This window comes from Harpia harpyja, chromosome W (assembly GCF_026419915.1).
Source record: "Harpia harpyja isolate bHarHar1 chromosome W, bHarHar1 primary haplotype, whole genome shotgun sequence".
In the NCBI taxonomy this organism is placed as follows: Eukaryota; Metazoa; Chordata; class Aves; order Accipitriformes; family Accipitridae; genus Harpia; species Harpia harpyja.
The window spans coordinates 2,066,963-2,092,458 of record NC_068968.1 but is presented as its reverse complement, the minus strand read 5'-3'; the positions used below and the strand labels follow the sequence as shown (position 1 = coordinate 2,092,458).

The following is a 25,496-nucleotide window of genomic DNA, read 5'->3' as shown; positions in this document are numbered from 1 at the left end:
TAAATTGTCACCCTAACATATACTGGTTGATGCATTAGACTCGCTTAATCTCATTATAAATGTGTTAATTTCTCTCTTCTGTATCTGTTGGTTTTGTTTTCTGTGTATCCTGATGTATTTCTCCAGTTTTCTCGGAAGTTTTATATAGCGCAGTGGTTCCGTGATACAACTATGGAGACAGAGAAAGCAATTAAATCTCAGAAGGATGAGGATTCATCTGAAGGAACTCATCATGCAAAAGATGTTGAGACCACAGGACAAATCATGCATAGAGCAGAAAGTCGCAAAACATTTCTTCGCAGCATCATTAAAACTGCTCCATCTCAGTTCAGTACATTAAAGTACGTTTGAGCACCACTGATTTCTTTATTAACCATGCATTTGATATTTTTAATAATTTTTTATAAACATGTCCTAATTAAAACATTGGATTTGTTGCAGGATGAATTCTGATACTGTGGACTATGAAGATGCATGTTTGATTGTTCGCTACTTGGCCTCTATGAGGCCATTTGCTCAGAGCTTCGATATTTATTTGACACAGGTAAACTGTGCTGGAAGTCTTAGTACAGTGAAACACAGTTGGTTTCTGATTCCAAACACTTTTGTGGTAGTGTGCAATATCTGTTCATTGCTGAGCACAGATATTTAACAGGCCATGATAACACCATGTGCTTTCATATACTGTATTGATGACATAAGTGCTTATATGTCTTTTTCTTGCATGCATTTCATATGTCATATTGTACATACATTATTTTATTTGTCCATGTATGTATATGGCAAAATCATTATCTTAGATGTACACAGTAAAAGGATAATTACAAAATGTTGAAATCTTTTTTACAGTTTCTGTAAGATGCATGCTCATTTGGTAATATTAACTCATTGAATTTATCTTAATTTGATTTGAAAATACAAGCCAACTTGGTCGTTGCTTGCAGTGCATGTTACTGTCACTTTGGAAGCTGTTGTTTGACCAGTGTGGTTTCTTTCCTTTTTCTGGGAGAAGAGCACTAACATAGAATCATAGAATCATAGAATCATTTCGGTTGGAAAAGACCTTCAAGATCATCAAGTCCAACCATTAACCACGCCCCCTAAACCATGCCCTGGAGTACCCTATCCACTCGCTTTTTGAATACCTCCAGGGATGGTGACTCAACCGCTTCCCTGGGCAGCCCATTCCAATGTCTGACAACCCTCTCAGTAAAAAAATTTTTCCTAATATCTAACCTAAATCTCCCTTGCCTCAACTTGAGGCCATTTCCTCTCGTCCTATCTCCAGACACCTGACAGAAGAGACCAACACCCTCCTCACTACAACCCCCTTTCAGGTAGTTGTAGAGAGCTATAAGGTCTCCCCTCAGCCTCCTCTTTTCTAGACTGAACAACCCCAGATCCCTCAGCCGCTCCTCATAAGACTTGTGCTCAAGGCCCCTCACCGACTTGGTTGCCCTTCTCTGGACACGCTCAAGCAGCTCAATGTCTTTCCTGTAGTGAGGGGCCCAAAACTGAACACAGGACTCGAGGTGCGGCCTCACCAGTGCCAAGTACAGGGGAACAACCACCTCCCTGTTCCTGCTGGCCACACTGTTCCTGATACAGGCCAGGATGCGATTGGCCTTCTTGGCCACCTGGGCACACTGCTGGCTCATATTCAGCCAGCTGTCAACCAGCACTCCCAGGTCTTTCTCTGCTGGGCAGCTTTCCAGCCACTCTTCCCCAAGCCTGTAGCGCTGCATGGGGTTGCCGTGACCGAAGTGCAGGACCCGGCACTTGGCCTTGTTGAACTTCATACAATTGGCCTCAGCCCATCGATCCAGCCTGTCCAGATCTCTTTGTAGAGCCTCCCTACCCTCAAGCAGATCGACCCTGCCTCCCAACTTGGTGTCGTCTGCAAACTTGCTGAGGGTGCACTCAATCCCCTCATCCAAATCATCAATAAAGATATTAAACAGAACAGGGCCCAACACCGAGCCCTGGGGAACACCACTCGTGACCCGCCGCCAACTGGATTTCACCCCATTCACCACTACCCTCTGGGCTCGGCCATCCAGCCAGTTTTTCACCCAGTGAATAGTGCACTTATCCAGGCCACAAGACGCCAGCTTCTCCAGGAGTATGCCATGAGAGACAGTATCAAAGGCCTTGCTGAAGTCTAGGAAAATAACATCGACAGCCTTTCCCTCATCCACTAGGCGGGTCACCCGGTCATAGAAGGAGATCAGGTTGGTCAAGCAGGACCTGCCTTTCATAAACCCATGCTGACTGGGCCTGATCCCCCTCTTATCCTGGAGCTGCCGTGTGAGTGCTCGCAAGACAAACCGTTCCATAATCTTTCCCGGTACCGAGGTCAGGCTGACAGGCCTGTAGTTCCCCGGATCCTCCCTCTGACCCTTCTTATAAATGGGAGTCACATTGGCAAGCCTCCAGTCCTCTGGGACCTCCCCTGTTGACCAGGAACGCTGATAGATGATAGAGAGTGGCTTGGCAAGGACCTCCGCCAGTTCCCTCAGTACTCTTGGATGGATCAACATGTTGTCATGGTGACGTGTTTGAACTCCAGTACTGGTTTAATTGTTTAGTTTAGTTTAGGTTGTGTTACTTATATTGATCTGCATACAGAGCCATTCTTAAAATTATAGTGCCCAAATCCAACTCTCCTGTTGAAAGAACCATGGTGAAAGCCACAACTGAGTGGCAAAAGTAGAGTTTAAAATGAAGGGACTTAAAGTGAACATATGGACCCTGTGTAAATCCTGTTTGGACCAGTCTTAGAGATGTAGCAAATCCTAGTAAATATCCATGCTCAGTTATCAGTGCCATGGAACATTACTTGCATGCACCTTTTTACTGTCTGAGAAGATATATACAATTTTTAGTAGACCAATATTCTTATTTTAGTTAAATCATTTGCATGTTATTCTGCTGCATTTTTGCCTGTTAAACATTGTTTGCTACCTTCCCAAAGCAATTGAATCTTTGTTTTTGTTCTCTTAGATTCTGCGTGTACTTGGTGAAAATGCAATTGCTGTTCGAACAAAAGCCATGAAGTGTTTGTCTGAGGTTGTTGCTGTAGACCCCAGTATTCTAGCCAGGGTAAAAAAAATGAAATATCCATCATGCACATGCGGTCTTCTGTCATGCTTGAAAGAAATCTTTATTTCTTATTTTGGATCTGTGTTTTATTTGTTCTTTTTAGCTGGATATGCAACGAGGTGTTCATGGACGGTTAATGGATAACTCCACTAGCGTACGAGAAGCAGCTGTGGAGCTGCTTGGCCGATTTGTGCTCTGTCGTCCTCAGCTTGCTGAGCAGTATTATGACATGCTGATAGAAAGAATATTGGTACGGTGACTTGTGATATATATGATAAAATAAGTGTCATTGGAAAATTTGTTTTCAACTGAGTTTATATGTTTAATAATATGGAATGATGATCCCAAGAGTAAATTATATCTTATTATTTTAATGGGGAGCATCGTACTTTTAAGACCAACCTTGTAAAATGCATCACTTGTTTCCAGTGAGGCTTTGTTACATCAAAAGGTAAACATACATAGAAAGTTGTACTGCATCAGAACCAGGATTATATTCCTTTTGATTCCTTTATTAAGGCACAAATTGGGTGAAATGAGGAATTTTGCCACATCACTGAAGTCTGAGATATGGGTTATTGAGGGCAGTTCAGTAGTGTGAGTGATGAAGAAAGATCTACAACACAGTAATCTAAAGTTGCTATTTGTAATCCAAAAGAAAAAAAAGATAAAACTATTTTGTTTTTCTATGCTACGTTTTAGTGTTTTAAAAGGCTTCTTATTAGAGTTTTTGTATAAAAAGTGGTTTTTGTCTGGATGTTCAGATAAAATACAATGTTAATTTAACTGTAAGATACCACTAGCTTTTAGCATCCATGTCAGGCTTTTAGTCAAATACTACTCATTTGCTATAGTTACATGATAAAACATGTTTGTGAAGGGTTTTGAAGATGTGCATATGAGCGTGCATAAAGTCGTTCATCCTGACATTCAGATTAAACAGATTTTGAATAAGGTAATATGAAATAAAACTCCTCATCCTTCTCCTTAGACGAAGCCTAGGAAAGTGGAAATTATTTGCTGCACGTATCTTATTCATAAGCTTTATCCAAAGGCTTTTGAAGTATTACAGTCCAGATCTACAAAGGGTCTTGTGTGTTCCAACAAAGTAGCTAAAGCATCATCACATCTAGCTTGTAAGCTCTTGAATTAAGTAGAATTATACATTTGCAACATCATGAGCTCTTAAATGGGAGGGTATAAATGGAGGAAGCGTTTCAGTGTTCTGGGGACTCAGCCAGAACCTTTAGAATTGTTGCAAATAAAGTGGTACAAGTTATGCTGACCTTTTGTATAAATGCACTCCAGAATATTTTAGCTGCCTTTTCTAAATACGTTTTGCAGGTCAGATTGGGTGATTTTTAAATATTAATTCATATAATACATACATTAATTAATGTGTCTGATTTGTTTTCAAGAGCACAATGCTTTTCTCCTCACAGGATACTGGTATCAGTGTCAGAAAAAGAGTCATAAAGATACTTAGGGATATCTGCATTGAACAACCAACATTTCCCAAAATTACAGAGATGTGTGTGAAAATGATTCGGAGAGTCAATGATGAAGAAGGCATTAAGGTAGAATGAAACATATCCTTCAGGATTTTAATTATCATAATGTGTTTCTATATTTTGACCAAAAAAAAAAAAAAATCAAAAAAGTATTTCATTGCTCCTTTGTAATTTTTATGATTTTTATTCACTTTTAATTTTTGAGAGCAAATATCTTAGCTTTCTACATTGTTGTCTGACTTGGTTTTCTTTCTTTTCTTTCTTCTATTTTCTTCAAGTTCATGCTGACAATCAAAAGATTTTAAAAAGTTATTGTCTAGAGTTTTTTTTTTCTTCTTGCAAGTGTTGTCTCTCGTACTTCTCTTTTCTAACAAGTAAAATTAGCATATGAAACTCCTTTCTGCAAACAAAATAAACTTTAAGTCAAAATTAAGTACTTGATGTTAGTATATGCCAGACTTGTAAGTTCTGTGTATAAAAATTATAAAGTATTAATCTGTGCTAATTTTGCATTAATTCTGAATGTTTAATGAATCAGTTATTCCCCCTAAAATGTTACTTACGTGATCATATTCTTCTCTTTGTGCAATGTATATGCAGAAGGGCATAAAACTAAGATTATGTGTTGAATCATAAACCTGACACTGATGGTTTTGGTTTGATTTGGCAAAAATAATTTTAAAATTGCTGGGTAATTAAGAATATACCTGTAATTATTTTGTATCACACTTTCAATGGGATTTGAAATCTGCAACTTTAAAGCTGCAGCATATATTTTAACCACTTGAGATACGTTAATGCCAAGTGGCTTTCAGAGAAGACTGTTAATCAAGAAGTAGATGAACAGCTGGATCCAAGGTGCTGCTAGGAAAGGAGGATGACCTTGTTCTCTTTCCTCCTTTCCCTTGCCTTTCCAACAACCTCAGAAAGATGAGGCAGTATCTGCAATGTATTTTTTTATGTCTCCATGGATGAGGAATGCTTCTTACAACCATATGCTTTATAAGTAATTCGGGAATAATTAGTTTACTTTCATTCTATTCCATCTTTTCCTCCATCCAAAAACATTGGAAGGGAACCAACTTCCTGTGTTTGGGTAGGGAGACTTGGCTTCTCTCTCTTCCCCACCTTGTCACAGCTGTTCTGAAAATGCCAAAGTAATCTACAATTGCTGCTAATTCTGCTATAGAAATTGTAATCTTGTGTTCGGTTGTCAGCTTCTCAGGGTACAATGTTTTCCCGAGGAATGCAAATTAGTGCAGGAAAGCGGTAACTCCATTTTCTGTAGCATCAGTTCCCAGTGATCATTTTAGTGAAGCTTGCTTAGAGGCCAGTATAACAGCTGTAATAGTAGATCTGGGTCTGTCTCAGATAACATTCTCTACAACAGTCTCACTTAGGTTGAATAATTCCTTACAAAATGTCACGTATCGTCAACAAATCTATTGTATGGATGTATTAGAAATAATACCTACGTGCCGAGATAAGCTTATTTATTTCTGCTAATATATTTTTTTTCCTTCAGAAATTAGTAAATGAGACATTCCAGAAGCTCTGGTTTACTCCAACTCCACACCATGACAAAGAAGCAATGACCAGGAAAATACTAAACATCACTGATGTGGTATGTTAAACAAATTTGAATTAAGTTGCATGCAAAATTTGATTATGTTTTTAGTATCTTTGAAATATTGTCTCTAGTCTTTTAGAATACAAAAAAATATGCAAGTAATTTAATTATCTGATGGTTTTCTTTATATGTCTCCTGACATTTAATTTATGCTAGAATTATTCATCTGATGGAACAGGCTGTAGGAATGCTCACTAATCTGCTGGCAGTGATTAATTGCTCACTAATCTGCTGGCAGTGATAACTGAGACCACATTATATTCAGCTTGTGTAAAATACTTGTTCAGTTAAAACACAACAAATTTCTGTTATATTTAACATTTTCCAGGAAAAGCTAGTAGCAGCATATAGTTAAGCCTAACTAAGAAGTTGTCTCTTAAAAGAAAAATTTCCTCAATTGATAACATATATTTTGAGAGGTTAATAAGCTGTTTTAACAAATACAGGATCATGTTCTCACCCAGGGTAAACTCGTATCTGCATAATTTTATCTACTTTTTAGGAGCAGTAAATTAAATAGTATTTCTCAAAAAAAAAAAATCTCTGTTTCAAATAAAATGCTTATACATTTGTAGTGAAAATGTGTTGTGTAAAACCACTGTGCTGAGAAGATATTTTAATATCAGTGTCATGGTTTAACCCCAGCCAGCAACTAAGCACCACGCAGCCACTCACTCACTCACCCCCCCACCCAGTGGGATGGGGGAGAGAATCGGGGGAAAAAAAAGTAAAACTCGTGGGTTGAGATAAGAACAGTTTAATAGAACAGAAAGGAATAAACTAATAATGATAATGATAACACTCATAAAACAACAATAATAATAATAAAAGGATTGGAATACACAAAACAAGTGATGCACAATGCAATTGCTCACCACTCACTGACCGATGCCCAGTTAGTTCCCGAGCAGTGATTCCCCTCAGTCCAACTCCCCCCCGATTTATATACTAGGCATGACATCACATGGTATGGAATACCCCTTTGGCCACTTTGGGTCAGCTGCCCTGGCTGTGTCCCCTCCCAACTTCTTGTGCCCCTCCAGCCTTCTTGCTGGCTGGGCATGAGAAGCTGAAAAATCCTTGACTTGAGACTAAACACTACTTAGCAACAACTGAAAACATCAAGTGTGTTATCAACATTCTTCTCATACTGAATCCAAGACATAACACTATACCAGCTACTAGAAAGAAAATTAACTCTGTCCCAGCCAAAACCAGGGCAATCAATTATACCAAGATGTAAATATCAAATAAAAGCACTCCCTTCACTACTTAAAATTATGGTTTTAAACTCCATCCTGCTTTTCAATATTTTTACTAAATGGTAGTGTAGTGTGCATTTTTCCAGACTGAGAAGTCAGTTGATTTGACTTCAGCTTAATTCTCAGTTCTCCTGCCAATTCTATTTTGGAGCACCTGTAAGCTGTTCCTGACATATGATACCAGTGAAGGCTTAGTTTGTTTATATAAAAATATGTATATGCATATATATATACACACACATATGTTCATTTTTAATGTCAGGCTTGTATTTGTGCTTTAATCTGTTCAAAATGTTGTTCTACGAAACCAAAATTTGGTTTACGTTAGAGCCAGCAATCTCCAGTAAAATGTGTAGGCCTTGTGTTGTATGGGATACAAATTCTGGGATCACTTAAATGGTGAGAACTATTTTTCAAATGCAAAGGACAGTTTCTGATCTCCAAAGATATTGTACTGAATGTATACGAAAATATATCTATGCATGTTTACTGATCTTTTAAGATGACATCCGTATTGAAGTAATTTTTTTTCAGATGCCTTTTTTTAACCAGTTTATTCTCAAAACTACTTTTAGGTTGCAGCTTGTAGAGATACAGGGTATGATTGGTTTGAACAGCTTCTTCAAAATGTAAGTAATGAATTTTGAATGTATGGCACAGTCATTGTAAGAATTTTAACATTTCTTTTGGTATTAAAACACATTGAAGGGAGACTACAAGAGCAGTCCTTTACAGTAGACAAATTCAATTCATGCCCTTTAAACATCTGACCTTTTTTAAAATCTTCATTGGTGTAATTTTTTTTGTCTCCAGCATTAGTTTCTTTCTTTCCATATGATCTGTTTTAAAAATAGTTCACTTTGTTTTGGGGACAGTTTTTGTTTGGTTGGTTTTAATTTCATGGTCTCTTCAATAATGAGTGACATAACATGAAGTCCACAGCTAAGATACTTAATTCTGAAATGAGGCCTCTAGTGTAATATAGATTTTTTTAAATGGTAGATAAGTGTATTTTCACATCCAATATATTTGTTACACAGTTTATAGAAGCAGTGAACCTTCAGAGTATAGCTTACTTCTACATTATATTTTACTCTGATTTTTCTAAGAAATGAGCTTGCTTTGTTTATATCTCTTAGCCTGTGTTATCTTTCTCCTCTACAACTTGTATGCGCTCATTAATTTTCAAGCAAAATTAACAGAAGCACGCATGGGGGAATTAGAGGTCTCCAAAGATTTTACTTTAGCTTGGAGTGCCATGAAAATAGGTAGCCAAGTAAACCAAAGTGCCTCTTAATGCCTGCACTGAAGAAAAAGCTATAGTATGGGCTCAATTAAATTAACTGATTAAAATATTCATAGAACTATGTTTCATCTTAGTTTGATATTTTTGCTTAGTGTCAAAAACAACGTTCCTTTTGAACTTGCTTTTTTTTTCTAAGCATTTTAAAAAGCTACCTAACTCCTTTTAGTTACTGCTAGCAAGTATGACTACATTATTGTTTTCTGCATTATTTCATTAAGCATAAAGTTAGTTTTCATCCCAATGCAAAAATCAGTAGAACTGTTCTCTTCTGTCTTTTTGTCACAGTTAATTTTTCTTTACTTCTCTTGCATTTTGGTTTGATTTTTTTTTTTACTTCCCTTATTTTTTTCTTCACCACATAACTTTTATGGAGAAGTTAAATGCTTTTGTAGTACAAAAGCCTTGTGTATCTGTAGTAATTGTTATAAAACCAGCATGTATCCTATATAAATGAATGCACCCTTAATACTAATTCATTTTCTGTTTCATCTGCTATAGCTGTTGAAGTCAGAAGAGGATGCCTCATATAAACCTGTGAAGAAAGCCTGTACTCAACTTGTTGACAATTTGGTTGAGCACATTCTTAAATATGAGGAATCCTTATCAGGTAATATTGTCTACAACCCAGTAGCTCCTTTGAATTTTATATGATACTGTAACAGTGGTGGTTCAAATTACTATCGCAAAAAGTTACTGTTACAGAATTCCTATTACAAAACTGATGGTAATGAATTATTGCATTTAAGTTCATTATGAACTTTTGAGCACTGTATAATAAAGCTTCCCTAATTTTCTCTAGCTAACCACAATAACAGAACTACTTTTAAAATAACTTGTTCAAACTTTTAGATCACTAAAACCAAAACAAATGTGGCAAGCTTTATTTGCATTAATATGTTCTACAGTTGTAATAGGAATCATTGGCTGGGCCAGTGTTCTGTGTACAGTAAGTAGTTTAAAAACTAGTGATGTCTTTGAAGCATCTTTGCTTCTTATTTCACATATTTTGTGATCACGTACAAATGTTAACACATTATGTTCTCATCTCTAATCTAATAAGAATATTCTGTATTGATCTTGAAAGATATGTTATGAAAGATATTCTTATGATGTTTTGGCCATTGCTCAAACATTACTTTGTATATTTTCTAATTTTTTTGCAGATTCTGACAACAAAGGTGTGAATTCTGGTCGCTTGGTTGCTTGCATAACCACTTTGTTCTTATTCAGCAAAATCAGGCCCCAGCTAATGGTCAAACATGCCATGACCATGCAGCCATACCTGACCACTAAATGTAGTGTAAGTAGAGAAAATTAGAAAATCAGTCTTTTTTTTTTTTTCCCCAGATAATTAAGCATGGAAATTAATGGCTGTCTTGTATGCTTGATAAAATTGAAGGTAGGAAAAGAGAAATAAAAATTGTGTTTCTATTTCATGAGCATCATATCTTCTGAAGATATTAGGTCCTTTTAATGATCTCTGTAGCTTCTAAGATGCTGTTCCTCACCCTCTACCTCTGCATTTTACAGCCCAATGAAACTGAAACCTGTGCTGCCTCTTTCCCTTGAGGACTAAAACCCAGTTTTTCACCTGTTATAATATAATTTCTTAAAATTGTTTTGTTTTCTAGTCACAGTCTTAAAAGTAGTTAAGATTTAACATATGAATCTTAACACTAAAGGTATGGTTCCATAAGATAGAGTGATCTAACATATAGGAAATATATCAGAAGGAAAATGTCCTGCTCTGTCTGCTTCAGCACGTCACCTCTCCCTTCCCTAGCTCTGTTTTTTTTGTATTCCCCTGTAAGACAGTTTAGCTCACAAAAATGGTAGAGAGCTATAATGCTGAACCCCCCACTCTGGTAAAATGGACCCCCCTACTCTGAAACATTGCGTCGCTTTCTGCCATTTTGATTAGCACAGTTGGCTCAGTGAAGGTTTTGTTGAACCCCTGATCTGGCAGAAGGAGCAAGGCAGGATCATGCAGCCATGGCTCAAGGAAGAGCTTGGCTGGGTGGGTGGCAGCAATCCATTATGTTAGGTCAGCTGCCCAGGGAAGGGTGGGCTTGAGAATACTTGTTATTGGCTTAGCTTGTAGGTATAGCCTAGCATTTTACAGGTTCAGTCCTGGAGCATTCTCTAGGCACATATACAACAGACTTTTATAGCTGCTTCTGATCAAACAGTATAGGAAAGGGTTATCTGATTATTTACTTGCTGCAACATCTCTTTAGGGTGTTACATAAGTTTTGTACTTATACAGGTTGAGATGAATTGTAGAATTACCACCGTCAGCTCGAATATGTTAAATAGCTTGATAGTAGCATTTGGGAATTGTCCTATCGTGATTAGTGAGCTTGATTTGTCAAACAAGTCAATTTCTAGCAGGATGTATATTTAATATATAAATGTTTTCCATAGATTCCTCACAATACATATACAGTCATGATAATGCAAAGCAGTAATAATTTTAAGTGTAATTTCTATATTTGTGTGCATTATTATCTATTTTGTTTAAGCCACATTCAGCCACAGCACAACTTCATTTGTTGCCAATACCTGTTGCCAGGTGCTGTGTGTTCTCTAGTGTGCATATGTCAGTGCTGTGTGTTCTCTAGTGTGCATATGTCAGGAAGAGTTCCTAGATTTGTTGTAGGACTCCAAAAAATTATCAGGACCAAAAGTTTTTGGGTCTGTCACAACCTTGATGAGAGGTGAAGTTCTGCTTCTACAGTTTTTTGTTTTGTTTTTTTCTTTTAAATCTTTACCAAATATCTTACATAAGATACATAATTGTATTATACTATTATGTAATTGTATTATATTAATATGTATTTGTATGTAATTCTATTGTATTAATATGTATTATGTAATGTTAATACGTATGTATTACATAATACATATTCATAATACTTAGCTTATAGGTAACACAGCCAGAAATGTTAAATGTGATAAATACTCTTGTTTCAGACCCAGAATGATTTCATGGTGATCTGCAATGTTGCAAAAATCTTAGAACTTGTAGTGCCACTAATGGAGCACCCAAGTGAGACCTTTCTTGCCACTATTGAGGAAGACCTCATGAAACTCATCATCAAATATGGCATGACGGTAAGCTTTTAATTGTTACTGTTCAATTGATTCCATTTCACATTGTGAAATACATGGTTTTGATTTAAAGAAAGGTCTGTCTTCATTATGAAGATAACTTTTGAGCCATGAAAAAATCAATGTTCTTGTTTTACTGGTGTTTGTATGTGTTGTTGCTATATTTTAACAATTATAAGTTTGGGCAGGTTTTCAGAGCAGTCAAGGAGATGGACATTGCATCTATTAGATCGTTAGTTTTTCCTATATAGCTTCACAAAAATCTCAGTTTTAACTTCTAAATATATAACTCATTTGTTCTTTCTTGATCCTAGGTTGTTCAGCATTGTGTGAGCTGTCTTGGGGCTGTTGTGAACAAGGTCACCCAGAACTATAAATTTGTGTGGGCCTGTTTTAATAGATACTATGGTAAGTAAAATCACAACATGTAATTGTCACTCTTCAGTTTTGGCTACAGGTCTTGTCTCAGGGATACACCATGATTAAATACTGTGATCAAAACTTTTATCTTACTGTAGGTGCACTTTTGAAATTAAAAAGTCAACACCAGGAAGACCCCAACAGTACAATACTTACTGCCAATAAACCAGCACTCCTTAGATCACTTTTCACTGTTGGAGCATTGTGTCGGCATTTTGATTTTGATCAGGAAGATTTTAAGGGCAACAGTAAGGTAAAATAACTTGTATTTACTCTCCATGTCTTATGTATATTGAATGCTCCACTTCAGTTTGAAAGCACAGTATTCCTAGTCCCTCAAAGCTATGTATTTTTTCATAATGCATACAATATAGCTTTTTGGTTTGTAAATACATGGTTTTGCAAAGGCCGTGCAGTAAGATTGTGTTTCTCCTTTTTGATATTTATGCTTTTTATAAGAGATTAAAAACATGTTTCATCTTCAAATAGCTATTATTTTTATTTTGATTTCCTCAGGTTAACATTAAGGATAAAGTACTTGAACTGCTGATGTATTTTACAAAGCATTCAGATGAAGAAGTACAGACAAAAGCCATTATTGGCCTTGGTAAGAAATATTAATACTTTTTATTATTCTGCTATAGTAAAAAAATCCATGCATTTCAGCAGGAATTCATTTATTTGTGTAGTGGCAGGGGAGTTTGTTTAAAATCAAAGTTCACTGCATGTTTTATTTGAGAACTGGCTATAGAAATGTAGTCAAAGGGATACTTTGAAGTTGCATACTTCTGCAGCAGAGTGGATGTTTTTGACAGTGAATGCCTTTTTGATGTGTGACCAAGTCTTAAAAAGCATCAGGTTTCCAAAGTAATGGAGGTGTTATTTTTTTCCCACATGCAGGTATGTTGTAACTTCAAATCTTGTTTTTCAGTCCACAAGGTATGGTTAAAGAATAACTAGAAAAAATGCTGCAAAAACTTTGAGAATTTTAAGTGTAGGGGCAGATATTCCGCAGGAGTCAAGGGAACTCTGGCAGTTTATACCAACTGGGGGATGCTCTGTGAGATTTCACGAAGCATTGAGATGATGTCATAGTCTAAATATTACAGTTTGGTTTGGAATTTTGGCAGTATTTCAATTTTAAATAGATTCTTTATCTGAAGGCATTAGTATGGTATCTCAGTGACATGCAGTAGTGCATGAACTGCCATTGAGTGGTTTGTATCACGTTCATCCTCTGCTCAAGTACCAAAACTGTACATGTGAGTGAATCTTGTTTGGGCAGATAGGGCTTGGTTTCTGGAAGAGTTCAGTTCATGGTTATAGCTTAGTCTAAAGAAAGTTATCTCCCATGCGTGTGAGCTTGCATTGTATGGTTTAACTGTGGACAAGAATTTGCCTCCTTATGCTGCTGTTTAGGTGGCTTTTTAGATATCCTGCTTCAGTTCAGGCTAGGGAGGACTCTGAGGATAAGGACTGAATCTTGATTTGATATTCTGTAAGGAAACCATTTCAGACAGCTGAGTGGGATTAATGGCTTTAGAGTTGCCTCTGTTGCAGGAGCAATGCTACAGTGTTCTGGACTAGCTGGAGGTTTTTCTAGGCATTGTATCAAGATGCACAACACTTACTGTAGTCCATTCTAATTTAGTTGTCCTCTACAGAATATTGCATGTGGGATAGGGGCTGTCTTCCTAACCATAGACATGATTGCTTTACTCATGGATGCCGAGAATGTTACATTTGTCAAAAATGTTTCTAAATTACAGACTGAACTGTGATCAGTTTGGGGGAAGAGGAGAAAACAGGGGTGGCTATCTGTAGGCATTCTTCAGATTTTTTTTTTTTCTCTGCCCGTAAGCATGTCAGTCTTTATTTTAATTAAACCTCAGACAACTGTTTTCAGTGATATATTAATCTCATCTAAGTACTGGTTCTGTTTTGAGGGTAGCTGCTGGATGTACAGAGACGTGGTAGGCAGTGCAAAGTTCTACCTTACAGGCTGGTAATTGACCCAAGTTGTCAAATCCATTCAACACTTGTGTGCAGCAATAAGGTGAAAATGACTAACAAGCTAATTCAACATTTATATACAGTGAAGGCATCACGTGAAGAGTGTGTGCTTTCCTATCGGTAATTATTAGTGTGTCCTTTCAGTAAGGACACTCAACAGTTTTAGCCTTTGCTTTGGGATGTGTCACTGCTATTGAGGGATTAAGCTTAACTATAAGCTTAATGCTTATGGTTATGCTTCTCTTCCAGATGTGTACTTGCAAGGCAGATGATACAAAATTTTGTTAGTAATTTTAGCTAAACCTGTATGTATCTAACAGATAATGTCTTACTCAGCCAAGTCCAGTGCTTACTCATAACAGAGTGAAAACAAAGGTATGAAGAGAAGTGGTGTGAGGGCAGCCCTGAGATATGAAGTCAGTCCTTAAAGGAACACAGCAGATGCCTTTTTTCATCTCCTATGACAAATTCTTATGCCAAGTAAGAGTTCTTCCCCGCTTACAGGGGATGGAAAAATAAGAATTTCCCTGAGAATACTGGTGGTTTTAGACTCTTTTAAGTAAGTGAATGAAGGAAAGAGCGAGCTATGGATTGTTACACATACATGCAAGTGCTTTTCATTTTTAAAATTAACCTTAAGAAATGGGTTGGACTTTCTCAGAGATGGTCAAGTTATAAACATCAATATACACCTGTATAGAGTGCACAATTATACTACATACTCCAAAGAGGGGCATCATTCCTTTTTGTTTCACCTCTTTCCCCTCCATCTCCCGTGCCTTCTCTCCTCTTCCTGTTTTGAGACTGAAATGAGATCTTAAACACACTGAGGTCTTGTCCTAGACTTAGCCTTTACCTACACTGTTTTTTCTGTGTGCACAGAGCCAGTTTTAAAAACCCGACTCAGTCTTCCCTTTGTTACAGCCACTTTTATACATTGCTTTTGCATAATTTTATTTACTTTCATTTTTTCCCCCCATTTTTCTTTTATGTTTATATATTTTCTGTGTGTTCATTCAGAATCTTAGTTTCCTGTGGTCATGAAAAATACACTTAATGTCTGCTTTTCTCACAGTCTTAAAAAAAAAGAATCAAGTAGTTAAACATAGTTTAAATAGGGAAGTTATGTTCCCATTACTTTTTTTTATGATATTCTGTAAGAGTTTGTTGGCAGCACTTCTAAATCTACATACGTGATCTAAAATGATATATACTGTGACTAATTTAGATCAAAGTTTTTATGAAATAAAGACTTCCCTGACTAAGAATAACCAGTTCTTTGTTAAGAGTAGGGCTGCAGCTAAAAGCGGTTCTATAGTGTGTATCTTCCAACAGATGTAGTCTTGGGAATGCTTCAGATAGTTTTCAAGAGAATACCTTAATAAGTATATGAATAATGACAGTGAGAGGTATAAATTTTATTTTACTGTTCTCACTATGTTTTTTTTCATTTAAGATTTTATTTTTTAAATACTCATATTTATCAGTTTTTCCACATTTGCTCTGCCTCCATATGAATAACTCTTCACAGTTTCAGCAGAATGTTTTTCTCCAAATGTATTAGAAAAACAATGGGTAATTTTTAGCAATGTTCCTCCCTTGCTCTTGGGAGACCTCCTAGTCATTCAGATGCAGACCAGTACACTGGACGTGCTTCCAGACCTGTATAACTCTTCTTAGTGCAACTGTCCTGGGTCGGCACCCCATCTTTATCTATCAGAGTCATGGCTAATAGAACTGTCATGGCTAATAGAACTCCTTATAAGCTTAGAATGGTGTCCATATGAAAAAGCAATACTGTTTGTACTAGAAAAAGCTATGCTGTTGGGAGGAGATAAATTTTATACCTCTATTTTGAAGAAAGACTTAAAAAGCAGAAATACAATTTCTAGATAATAACGTGGAATATTTCCTCTTTTCTTCCACCCTTAGGATTTGCATTTATACAACACCCAAGTTTAATGTTCGAACAGGAAGTGAAGACTCTGTACAACAGCATTCTTTCAGATAAGAACTGTTCAGTAAACTTAAAAATCCAGGTGTTAAAAAACCTCCAGACCTACTTGCAGGAGGAGGATACACGTATGCAGCAGGCAGACAGAGACTGTAAGTGTTGAGTTCTTCTGTGCTAATGAGGCATGCAAAACCTAACTTTCTTGCATACAATTACTGTATACATGAACTGAGTCACTTAAGATTGTTATCTAATCAATAATGTACACAAAGTATCTTAGAATAATTTTCAAAAATTCATTATGTGCATAGGTATATTGAGAAGTGTAGCTTATTATTTACTTTCAAGATGTATAAATCCTGAAAGCAATCCAGAATGCATAATTGCTGTAATGATGTTAGTAATACTTTTTATCAAAATCTTCTCTCAGGTTAATTTGCAGATACAAAATAAATTAAAAATAAAAAATTTTGAAAAATAAAACCTTTATTGAGGAACAAGACTTTAAAGTCATGTCTCTAGTTTTTTGAAGTATATTTGCCATCAGACTGTTCTATGTTTCATGAGATCATAAACCCATTCTAAGACAGCTGAAATGTGTATGTATTCTAAAGCTTAAAGATCAGTACGCATCAAATAATGGCAAAGTAAATGATTATACTGTGGTGAGTGTGCTATTGCTTTTGTCCTTTTTACAGGGAAAAAAGTAGCAAAGCAGGAAGACCTGAAAGAAATGGGTGATATTTCCTCAGGGATGAGTAGTTCCATCATGCAGCTATATCTCAAACAGGTCCTTGAGGCTTTCTTTCATACCCAGTCTAGTGTACGCCACTTTGCTCTAAATGTCATTGCACTGACGTTAAACCAGGGTCTCATCCATCCTGTTCAGGTATGGCAGGCTTTTATGATGGTGGTTTTTGTTATTCAGGTTTTCAGAGGTTTTTATGCTTGCTAGATACGTTTCTAGTTTTTCTCTTCCAGCTATGTTACAGTAATTTCTTATTGTAGCAAGGGGCCTTTACAGAAAGCATATTTTGAAATCTGTTTTATGTTGTTTAGCCAGTGAGATTCCAAATGCTGTATTTTCTTGTCTTTGGATCAAGATGTAAAAGCCCAGCCAGTGCCTAAAGAGCACTTAGAAATGTACATTGGAGCATATTTCCCCATGTCTTCCAAACACTATGGAATTCCAGAGTCAATGTCAGAACTTCGGTTATCATCTCCATTATTCTTTGCTTACATAATATTTTTGTAATTATTTGTTTATACCACAGCCATTGTGCATGTTCAGTCATAAGTGGTGTTTTCTCTTTTTTTAGTGTAAATTGACTTTAGAGTTTGAGAGAAATGGAAATACTACCTGAAACCTCACACAACTTCTATCATTTATAATGCTGGTCTCTTGTGTATTTTGTACTATTTGCTTGCAAAAAGTAGTCAGGTAATAAGTTGCATAGAGCTTCCTATTCTAGTTTCTGCAGTAGTCAGAATATAACAAGAACAACAGTGTAATAGAAGAACAAAGAGTGAGAAAGAGGAGGTACAATGACTCTGAATAATCATTTCATTTGTTTTTTCAAGTGTGTGCCATACTTAATTGCTATGGGCACAGATCCAGAGCCCTCTATGCGAAACAAAGCTGACCAGCAGTTGGTGGAAATAGACAAAAAATATGCTGGGTTCATTCACGTAAGTAATTCTAATTTATCATTTTACAAAATACTGTTACGTTCTCTGGTGACTTAACACTTGAATAGGCCTCAGCTGCAGAAAAAGAATATAAAGTAACAAATAAACAATAACTATAAGCAGTTGTAAAGAAGATCCCGACTCTTTCCCCTGTTTGGAGATTTCTGTTCTTAGAAATAGAAAGGATATAATATTTTGAAGCATCTCTTCCAGTCTAAAAAATCCTTCAATTTATAATTCACAGTAGTGTTTTCCTCACTGAATAGTACATAAGAGCATTTATTTGATAAGAGGCAAGGACAGCTGTTTCATAATGTTTAGCAATGATTTTCCTGTATCAGTGGACTAGGGAAGAGAACACCTTGTAAAAGTAGAGGTCCTTAGTGTATATGTATTAGAACGTTAAGGCATCCAAGGCTTTATAAATTGTAATCTAAGCAGAAGGAGCATAGGAAGGTGTTAAGAACTGAGGGATCTTGCTGAAAGGAAAATCTGAGGGCTAAGTGAGGACTTGTGAAGTTGTGGCATAGTGCCATTAGTTCTGCTTAAGATCTGAAATTGAGCTGCAGCACCCTCTCCTTATTTCGGAAGGCCCCAGTCTTGGTTCAGTGCATGTACTACATTGTGGGACTTCCCAAATCTGATTGTATTCCACTGAAATTGGAGCATTGCACTGTTCATGGCATCCAAACAGATACCTAATCCAGTAGGTGAAGGCTAGCAGATGAAATTTGATATGTAGGCAGCTGAGATTTAAGACAATGTATAGATGAAGAGACAACTACACTGAACAGAAGCAGAGGTGGTATGAGGAGAGCTGGATATGCAGCCTAGCTAGAGATTGTTTGTTCTGAAACTAGAGCAGGAGCCTTGAAGTAAGTAAAATCAGCTGGAAATTAGAGAATATATGCAAAAAACCTCATTTCCTGTTTGTCAGTCCTATTGTACTAATATGGACTCAGTTGTTGGTTTCACTACAAGTGACATCAAGCATACACATTTGGTAAAATATTCTGTTCATGTATGAAAACATTTCAGTATTCTTGAAAATTGTTTAAATTAGAATACCTGGCTGCAGTGGGTAAACAGATTAGCTGTATGTTTCTAACATAGAATTTACGGTGAAAGCAGTTCACAAGACATTTTGATCTCTGCCACAAATTCTGTTTTAATCTGTTTGCCAACTCAAAAGGTAGTAGTGCACCTCAGTGCATGTTTGAAAATTAAACTTCAGATGAGCATCCACTTAAAAGGAAATAAGCTAAAAAATGAGCTAGCAGTTTCTGTTGACAGGCATTTGTTTAATTTTCCACTTTCAGTTTTACTGCTTGAAAGCAATGGTTTAAATAAAAATAAATACTTTTCCATTTCAGATGAAAGCAGTGGCTGGTATGAAGATGTCTTACCAGGTACAACAGGCAATCAATACCAGCCCAAAGGATCCTGTAAGAGGTTTTAGACATGATGAATCATCCAATGCATTGTGTTCACACCTATACTCCATGATCCGAGGGAACCGTCAACACAGACGAGCGTTTCTAATTTCTTTACTCAACCTCTTTGATGATACTGCAGTAAGCATCACATTTCCTTCACTTAAAATGAAAATAAAATATAGCATCACAAGCTTAAATTCTCCTTTTACAATGTATTTTTATGACATAATTATTGATAACTTTATTTCCATAAGGTACTTTGTTTTGCTTTGTAATATAAGGTATTTACCTATATAATAGAATGCATTTGTTACTTTTGCATCATTCTGTACCTTTCTGTACTCAGTTTGGATTGATCAGAAATAATGTATCTTCAGGTATGACTAAATTTTGCATATATACATGTTGTTTAGAGTGGGTTTGGGGGGTATGTAGATGTCATGGTAGCACCGTACCAGCTACTAGGAAGACAGTTAACTCTATCCCAGCTGAAACCAGGACAGTATAATAAAATTTGTGATCATGTTTTTGCTCTAGACTGTTAGGAACACAGTGTATAAATCTAAGATATTTGTATGTATATTTATATGTACTTTTTTTTAAAACTTCCAGAAAACAGAGGTGAATATGCTCTTGTATATAGCGGACAATCTAGCCTGTTTTCCTTATCAAACACAGGAAGAGCCACTGTTTATAATGCATCATATAGACATTACACTATCAGTTTCTGGTAGCAACCTACTACAGTCATTTAAAGAGGTATGTGCATTTATATTTTAGTATATTTATTATGGTGGCAACATAAGCTTCTCTATAATTTGGTCAGTTTTTCAGTGAATACAGTACCATTATTATGATATGGACCAGTAGTGTTACTTTGTAACCAGTAGTTAAAAAACAAACAACCCTTTCTGTTCTGGCCTGCATCTGGTAGATGCTAGTTAAAAACTTTCCTTACATTGCTGCTTATGTTATTAAAAAAGAATGATAAATTTTGAGATCTTAATATTAAATCTATATCATTCCCTAATATTGCTGAATTAATTGGAATTAATATTAATTGCATGCATATGGGAAGTACATGAACCCAGAATCATCATGAAATATTGGTTTATTGTGGTTGTTTGTATAATTTTAATAATAAAATCCAGTTTGCTGTTTCTTTTGTTGTCAAGTAGCTGATGGCAGTTGCATGTGTGTCACCTGGGAGACTTTAAATACATTGTTTATTGCAAGAAAAGAGTGCTCAATATGTCTTGTCTTAAGGTAGCATATAAGAACCCCAATAATGATATAGTATCTGTTGTTATGGCAAATACACAACCCTGTAATAAAAAGGCCTCTCTTTCTTAAAGACTTCAGTGTCTTCATTTCCTGGACAACTTTAACAGTAGAAGGTCCAAACTGTCAGGAAACAAACCCATTTCTAGAATTTCCAATCTGACAAGTACAAGTCAGAGTTGATACCTGGAAGGTACACTGCTTTGAATTGTCACCCTACTAAAGTCGATTTTTAATCTGCTAGAAAGAGACAGTACATTCTTTAGATGGGGGACCAGTGTGTAGCACCAGCACATAGAGGATGAGATCCTACTTGGGACATCTTAAGTTCTGTGTTATGAAAAATCATACTATGTGCAGTAATAATGCAAGTGTGAAATTCTGTAGCTCTACAAGTAGTAAAACTGATTATTAGTAATACTGTATATGATGACTTGGGAGTTTCTCTGGTCAACAGTGTAATTAGTGTCATAGAATTTTAACAGAGACAAGGATTAAAACCAGCTTGGACTAGTTTGTACCAAAGTACATATGGAAATATATGTAACATGCAAAAATTATATTTAGGTGAAACAAAAATGGAATCTTCTTCCTGATTTATTGTATTTGGCCTTCTACTTGCATTTTACCTTCTCCGCTAACAAACTTGAGCAGTCTTTTTAAGAATAACATGCCAGTGGAGTACTTATTGCTTCAGTTCCTTCTGTAACCACCTTGCAAAAAAATGTGGACTTTAGATCAATTTTTCAGGGGCCTTGGGTTATAATTCAGCATCTTTTTGCCATAAATAATTTTAATCTTTGAATATCAAGTTATGAATTAATAACATTGTTCAGGGAATTCTTCCTAATTTAAGCCAATAATGATTTTGGAAAGATTTTTTAGAAACTTACATGATGCTACTTACCCTAATTTTGGAATGTGTGTTAACTTCTCTGTCTCACAGTCTATGGTGAAAGACAAAAAAAAGGAAAGAAAGCCTTCATCAGACGAGGAGACTGAGAGTGACAGTAACAGTGGTAGTGAGAGCGAAAGTGAGGAGGAAGCTTCTAAGCCTCGGAAGTTACGGAAACGAGTAGACTCTGATTCAGATTCTGATGAAGAAAATGATATAAATGCTGTGATGAAATGTTTGCCAGAAAATTCAGCTCCTTTAATTGAATTTGCAAATGTCTCCCAAGGCATATTATTACTTTTGATGCTGAAACAGCATTTAAAGAACCTCTGTGGATTCTCTGATAGGTAAGGATATTTAGATAATAGGCCATCTTGTTATCTAGTGAGTTCTTTGTAAGGATTAAGTTTGGAATTTGTTTTTTTTGTTAAAGTTGATTTTTAATAATTGTTTAAGCAATAGATTTGTATAAGAGAAAAAACATAAATGTAATAGGTTGAATGTAATGAAACTTTGGCTTAGAGAAAGCAATGATTTCTTTTCTTACCAGGATGTCTTTTGTATACAGAATGTTTAAAATATAACTACTTACATTGAAGACTTTAAAAGCTTTTCCTTGAAATTGCTTTGGACTTTCCTTAAAAGCTCTTCCCTTTTGTTTTCTTTAAACAGTAAAATTCAGAAATATTCTCCATCTGAATCTGCAAAAGTTTATGATAAAACAATAAATAGGAAAACAGGAGTACATTTCCATCCAAAACAAACTCTGGATTTTCTGCGGAGTGATATGGCTAATTCCAAGATCACTGAAGAAGTGAAGAGGAGTATAGTAAAACAGTACTTAGATGTAAGTAAAGTTGCTTTGCAGAAAATCTGAAATCCTTTCAGACTAGGTAACAGTATAAACTTGAAAGTAGATGCTGATGTATTGGATGAACATTTCAAAATGTTAAGTTCCTGGTAATCTTATGCAATATACTGATAACTCACCATTTCCTTTCAGAATTTTTAGCAGGATTATCTTTCAAAGTCTTCTAATAAATTTAAACACAATAAAAATTAATTTCAACTAAAGGATATTCATCTTTACAGAGTATTTTCTAATTTCTGGTATCCATCTTGTATACCTCTACCATATAACTTGTTCATTTTATCCCTGACTCTTTCCATCATAGGAACAGAGACTAGATCTAGTGTATTTACCTTTTTTTTTTCCTTTTTCCCCCAATTCTTTAAAATATTAACTAGAGAAAACTTGCAATTTTGGAAACACAGGAAGAAAGCTTTTACATATCTACTAGAAAATGAAACTAAAAAGTTTGTAGAACAAAACACAAGCTGTTGAAGTTTGAAGTTGTCTGCCATTTGTTTTACCCTGTTTCTTTATCTTTTCATTTGGTTTTATTTAATGTAGTGTGATATGAATGTCTATTTTTAAAGTTAGAATGTGGACTGATCTGTTTTGTTTTGGTTTTTTTTTATAGTTCAAGCTCCTTATGGAACATTTGGATCCTGATGAAGAGGAAGAAGATGGAGAGGTGTCAGCTAGCACAAATGCTCGGAACAAAGCAATTACCTCGCTGCTTGGAGGAGGCAGCCCTAAAAACAATGCAGCTGAGACAGAGGACGATGAAAGTGATGGGGAGGATAGAGGAGGAGGCACTTCAGGGGTGAGGCGGAGGAGGAGTCAACGTATTTCGCAGCGTATTACGTAAAATTATTTTTATGTGCTTATAAATGTCAGTCTATTATATTAAATGTACACCAAGTAATGTAATCCACATGAAAGAAAGCATTTTGTAGATAGAGATTCTCTACTTAACCGTTTATACAACTTTTGTAGAAAGTTTAACAGAAAAAACAATAAAAAAAAACCAAACTAGAAAATGAGATTTATCCCGTATAAAAATTTATTAATTTTCCTTTGGAATGTACTGTGTGTTATCCTTTTTATTGTTGCCAAGTTTTTATGTAGCTTTATGATTCGTGTGTATATATAATTTTATATATCAATAAGAGATAAAGACACGGGTACAAATTAAGAGTATGTGGTTTTACAAGGATATGTTAACCCCTTGGCGCTGGCGGTCACGGTGCGTCTCATTGCCGGCAATGGAATGTGTGCTGGGAAATCCCAACTCCCGGCGTCAAGGGATTAAAAGCAATAAAAGCAATAATTTCACTAAAGTTCTTTTGTGTAACACTTGGTCTTTTTTCCCCCCCAATGTTTTAGTCATTGAGAAGGTCAAAACGAAATTCAGACTCTACGGAGTTGGCAGCACAGATGAATGAAAGTGTTGATGTCATGGATGTCATCGCTATTTGCTGTCCAAAGTACAAAGACCGACCACAAATTGCAAGAGTAGTACAGAAAACCAGCAATGGCTTCAGTGTTCAGTGGATGGCAGGCTCCTACAGTGGCTCCTGGACTGAGGCTAAGCGCCGTGATGGCCGCAAACTGGTGCCTTGGGTAGACACTATTAAAGAGTCAGACATTATTTACAAAAAAATTGCTCTAACGAGTGCTAATAAGCTGACTAATAAAGTTGTTCAGACTTTACGATCGCTGTATGCTGCCAAGGATGGAACTTCCAGCTAATGAATTTGTACATGCAGCCAAATTTACAGAAATTGAAATAACAGAAAAACTTGAAATATCAACTTTCTGGCAAAAAAAAAAAAAAAATCAGTTAAATGAAGAGTAAGAACGGAACCTGGGATGCAGGAAAACAGAAGGAAATGTTTGGTAAACATTTATGTGGGAGCTTCCTTCGCTGTTGTGCAGCAGAAACTTCTCAGTTCATTTTTACTCCCACTGTATTATAGTTTAACAAAAAATTGTTTATATCTTGAAAAAAACCTTTCTGTTTAAAAAAATAAACAAGTGAATGTTGGAAAGTAGTCTGTTAATGTTCTTAATAAAGTGTTCTTGGAGTTTAACCTAGCAGCGGATGGCTTTCTTTAGCTTAGCCCAGTTTCCAGGGAAGCATTGTTTTTCCAGACTGTAAAATGGCAGAATCTCCTGGATATATAATTTATTCTGTTGAAGAAAAAAAGAAAAAAAAGCATGCAGTATCTATGACCTATCTGCAGGAGGAGTTTTTGTAAATGTAGATTTTGATGTATTAGGTCACCCTGAAATAATACAAGAAAAGGGATCCCCAGCAAATCTGGTGGAACGAATACTGCAATAAATTTTTTTACTTCTCTTTGTTACTTGTCTGTTTCCATTTGAATTTCTTATTGTAAAGATCTGTTTAAATCCATTTATATTATTTTGCAGTCTTTTATGTAAAATTTACTATATTAGTGGTTTTCAAAACAAGACATAAAATATTGTTTATACAGTTTGTATAGGCTGACTTCTGAATAATTGGTATCTTTTTATTTTTATCCCTTAAAGGGTGTAAACACAAGTTAACTCCAGGGTTTTATTGTATCCTGCAATATTTAGTATTAACTATATGATTTAGCACTGTGCCAAACACATTTTCAAGAGTACATTTTGATATAAAAAGAAACTATAGTTTATTCCTTGTATGCTTCAATTTCTTTCTAATGCTGTCCAAATGGTAATTTATGATAGTTTAAATTTGGGGAAAGCTGAATGACTATTCTGCTTGGGCTAACTGGCCATGTATGCATTTCTCTGGGTTAATATAGAGAGGTTTGTGTCAAAAGGAGATAGCTACCAGTATCTGAGGAGTGAATGGGTATGAATCTGGGTAATTACGCTACATTCCTTCACAAATTAATTTTTAAAAAAATGTTTGTATATTAGTCTATATTTTACTAATTGAAAGATGTTTTCACTTTTTGTAAATTGAAAAAATGCTATTGAAAGCTTTCAGAAGCATTTGTTTTGACTATGTTGCCACAAGCCTTT

General features: G+C 35.8%; 1 protein-coding gene across 6 annotated transcripts in view; it reads left to right on the top strand.

Annotated features, from left to right (window-relative positions):
- Positions 1 to 24,826, top strand: part of LOC128136275 (nipped-B-like protein) — a 187,172-nt gene extending 162,346 nt beyond the window's left edge. For 5 of the 6 annotated variants that reach the window (XM_052775528.1, XM_052775530.1, XM_052775524.1 and 2 more), the window contains 22 exons: positions 127 to 341; positions 442 to 544; positions 3,004 to 3,102; positions 3,206 to 3,352; positions 4,545 to 4,679; positions 6,139 to 6,237; positions 8,081 to 8,134; positions 9,310 to 9,418; positions 9,975 to 10,111; positions 11,785 to 11,925; positions 12,237 to 12,330; positions 12,441 to 12,595; positions 12,859 to 12,949; positions 16,288 to 16,461; positions 17,008 to 17,198; positions 17,891 to 17,998; positions 19,372 to 19,572; positions 20,047 to 20,193; positions 21,662 to 21,957; positions 22,283 to 22,457; positions 23,095 to 23,280; positions 23,844 to 24,826. In XM_052775528.1, the coding sequence (XP_052631488.1) occupies positions 127 to 341; positions 442 to 544; positions 3,004 to 3,102; positions 3,206 to 3,352; positions 4,545 to 4,679; positions 6,139 to 6,237; positions 8,081 to 8,134; positions 9,310 to 9,418; positions 9,975 to 10,111; positions 11,785 to 11,925; positions 12,237 to 12,330; positions 12,441 to 12,595; positions 12,859 to 12,949; positions 16,288 to 16,461; positions 17,008 to 17,198; positions 17,891 to 17,998; positions 19,372 to 19,572; positions 20,047 to 20,193; positions 21,662 to 21,957; positions 22,283 to 22,457; positions 23,095 to 23,280; positions 23,844 to 24,209 (3,423 nt within the window). In that variant the 3' untranslated portion in view covers positions 24,210 to 24,826. Of the gene's footprint in view, positions 1 to 126; positions 342 to 441; positions 545 to 3,003; positions 3,103 to 3,205; positions 3,353 to 4,544; positions 4,680 to 6,138; positions 6,238 to 8,080; positions 8,135 to 9,309; positions 9,419 to 9,974; positions 10,112 to 11,784; positions 11,926 to 12,236; positions 12,331 to 12,440; positions 12,596 to 12,858; positions 12,950 to 16,287; positions 16,462 to 17,007; positions 17,199 to 17,890; positions 17,999 to 19,371; positions 19,573 to 20,046; positions 20,194 to 21,661; positions 21,958 to 22,282; positions 22,458 to 23,094; positions 23,322 to 23,843 lie in introns of all 6 variants that reach the window. The other variant, XM_052775527.1, reaches the window with a different exon arrangement.
- The last annotated feature ends 670 nt before the right edge of the window (positions 24,827 to 25,496 follow it).